The 2,722-nt window shown below is 64.6% G+C and overlaps 2 protein-coding genes across 2 annotated transcripts; both read right to left on the bottom strand.

The window, feature by feature from the left end:
• Nucleotides 1–335: 335 nt before the first annotated feature.
• Nucleotides 336–1,643, bottom strand: Tco025E_09871 (mucin-like glycoprotein; the record flags this gene model as incomplete). Its single annotated transcript, XM_029376674.1, has 1 exon — nucleotides 336–1,643. One exon carries the CDS (start codon nucleotides 1,641–1,643, stop codon nucleotides 336–338), a length of 1,308 nt encoding a protein of 435 aa, XP_029223191.1.
• A 446-nt stretch (nucleotides 1,644–2,089) lies between these two features.
• On the bottom strand, nucleotides 2,090–2,722 carry Tco025E_09870 (uncharacterized protein; the record flags this gene model as incomplete). The annotated part of the gene is made up of 1 exon (XM_029376673.1): nucleotides 2,090–2,722. A coding segment is annotated over one exon (633 nt), but the record flags the coding sequence as incomplete, so codon positions are not given.

Below are 2,722 nucleotides of genomic sequence, written 5' to 3'. Positions count from 1 at the left end.
AGCCCAATCCAGGAAGCAAGAGAAAGAAGCAAGAGAGGCCGCCCACTGAAAGCAATGGAAACAAACAAACAATAAAAGGACAAAAACAGTTACGGTGTTGTACCCATGCAGCCAAACAAGACGGCAGCGGCTCGTCGAGTGCAAAACAAAAATAAAACCAACGGGCCTGCATGAGTGGAGTTGTGTGTATAGTTATGAGCACATTATGTGTGTGTGCCGCGTGGGGAGAGGCGAGGGCGAGAGAGTCAGTGCAGGGGGACACACACACAAAGCGAGAGAGGGAAACAGAAAGAGTTGTGTGTGCACGGCCCTCTGTCTCCTTCTCACTCTGTCTCTCATGCGGCCAGCACCGCAGCGGCAGCCGCACACGCAAGCAGAAGAAGCAGCGCAAGGGGGGAGGCGGAGGGCGCGGCCGCGGTGCTGCTGCCGTCGCTGTCGCCGGGCGCCGCCTTCGCTGCACTCGTCGAGTTGGTGGAGGTGGTCGCCGCTTGAGCAGCCGCCCCCGCTGCCGGCTGTGTGGCTTCTCCTCTTCTCTCACCACTCCTTTCCGTTTCCTGCTTGGGTGCGGTGGTGACTGCGGGTTGCTCCTGCTCTCGCTGACCAGATTCGTTTGTCCCCATGGAACTCCCCGGCTGCGGCTGCGTCGCGGGGCTGCTGCCGCTGTCACCGTCAGTCGGCGTCGCGGTGTCGTCTGTGCTGGTGGCGATGGGCCCAGCCGCTGGCGTTTTAGCCTCGCTCTCTGCAGGTGCTCGAGCGTCATCGGACTCTGCGGTGTCTTCGGCATTCTCCTCCCTCAGTTCTTCAGTCTGACCGCCGGCAGCCACACCGCTACCTGCGGAGGGAACTGATGGAGTTGTCCTCGCCTGATTTCCAGCGGCGACAGTGACACCGGTGACCGCAGAGCCAACGCCGGACGCATCGGCCTGTGCGGGGGGCGCGGTGTTATCCGTGGCGGTGCTCGGGCCCGCCGCCGCGCCTTGCGGCAGCCCGCCGGTTTGGGGCTGTGGCGAAGCCTCTCGCCCCGCAGTGCCCGTAAGCGCATCCGCTTCCTCCTCTTTGGCTGTTTGAGGGGCTGCTGTTAACGGACAGACGCCCGTCTCGCCCGCATCGTCAACGCGGCTCCCTGAATTTTGCGGCGTATCTCCACCACGAGCCTGTGCCCCCTGCAGCTCCTTGTGCAGCTCACCCTCCTCACGGTCCATAATGTTCATCGTGAACGCCACAGTGTTCTCTGCCGCGTGTCCCGCACAGCGGGCACCGCACTGGTGGAAAACGTAGAGAAACTCGGCCGCGATGCAAATGTTCTCCGTGAGGTCCCCGCCCGCGTCACAGAAGTTCACCTCAGCACCGGCGACGGTGTGCCCCGCCTTCTCCCACGCAGCGAGAGCGCCACTTGTGTTGCTCAACGCAGTGCGATCCTCGGCGTCCAACGCACAAGTCACCCACGTCTCATTCCCACGCACCCGAAACCTCAAATTCTCTCCAGTCCCCCGGCACGACACCTCCACCGGCACCGACACATTACACTTCGGGGCCGCCTCCCCAGCGGTCGCCCCGCAGACGGAGGCGCAGCAGCAGCCGCAGAGCAGCGCAAGGAGCGCCAGGGCACACACCGCACGGCGCCGCACCGTCAGCGTCGTCATCGGCAAAAGTAGTGGTGCTCGTAGAGTGACAGAGTCGCTGAAGCCAGCGGGGAAAAAAAAGACGCAGGAAACAAGAGAAGCAGAGGGAGGGAGAGGGAGTGCAGCGGAGACAGTGAAGAGAGCAGGTCGCAAAAAAGAAAAAAGGCGGGAGCCGAGCAACTTCACGCAGCCACGCAAGAAAGACGCACAGCAGCGCCAGCAGCCACCCACGACGGAGCAGCGAAGCGCAGCCGCCACCACACGCACACGCACACGGGAAGTGGGCCCGCCGCCACCACCCAAATGAGGCGGCTCCCGCAAGAAAAACGAGTTAGCCACAGCGCACCCCCCCCCTCATGCTGTGCGTTTTCCTTTCCTTCTCTTCACGGCCCGCGAGGAAACCGCAGCAGCAGCCGCACACGGCACTGCCAGCGCAGGCTGCGAAAAGGCCATCCACCTGCACGGAACTACAGGCGCATCGCGTGCACGTCTGTTGTGTGTGTGTGTGAAGATAAATGTGGAGGGAAAAAAACAGCGATGGCGGCGATGAGTTCGGGCGCGGCAGTGGGGGGCAGCGCAGGCCACGCATGCGGGGGACGGTGGAGGCGACAGTCCGGCGCCCGCACGAGAAGCCCACTGCGACGGTTGAGCAGCCAAGTGCCGCCGCCGCCACGCGAAGGTGCGGGTGACGGTGCCCGCGGGGAAGCCGCGCGTCTGACCGGCGGTGCGTGCCGCGGCCCGCGTCGTTTCCTGCGGGGCGGCGGCTGCGGGCTCCTCCTCGTGCGGGGCGCCAGCACCGCCGCCGCGTGGCGGGCAACGCAACAAACAAGCGTGCGGGGCAAAAAAACAAGCACGTGCCCCGAGCGGCCCGCATGCATCCGCCGCCGGTCGCCGCAACAAATCAGCAGGGCACGGGCACGGGCTGCCGCAGCCGCCACAGTCCCCGCAGTCGGCCCAACCCTCAACCCGCCAGTGCGCCGAGACGCACGAGTTCGCTCCGCAGAAACACGCAGCAGAGCAGCAGCGTTTGGGGCTCCGCATTTTACCCCCCGGTGCCGCTGCAGACACCCAAACAAACACGCGGGGGAATCGACAAGCCC

This window comes from Trypanosoma conorhini, assembly GCF_003719485.1.
Source record: "Trypanosoma conorhini strain 025E chromosome Unknown Tco_14.4_contig_01331, whole genome shotgun sequence".
NCBI classification, from domain to species: Eukaryota; Euglenozoa; class Kinetoplastea; order Trypanosomatida; family Trypanosomatidae; genus Trypanosoma; species Trypanosoma conorhini.
The sequence above is the reverse complement of the archived record's forward strand: the minus strand, read 5'-3'. Positions and strand labels throughout refer to the sequence as shown.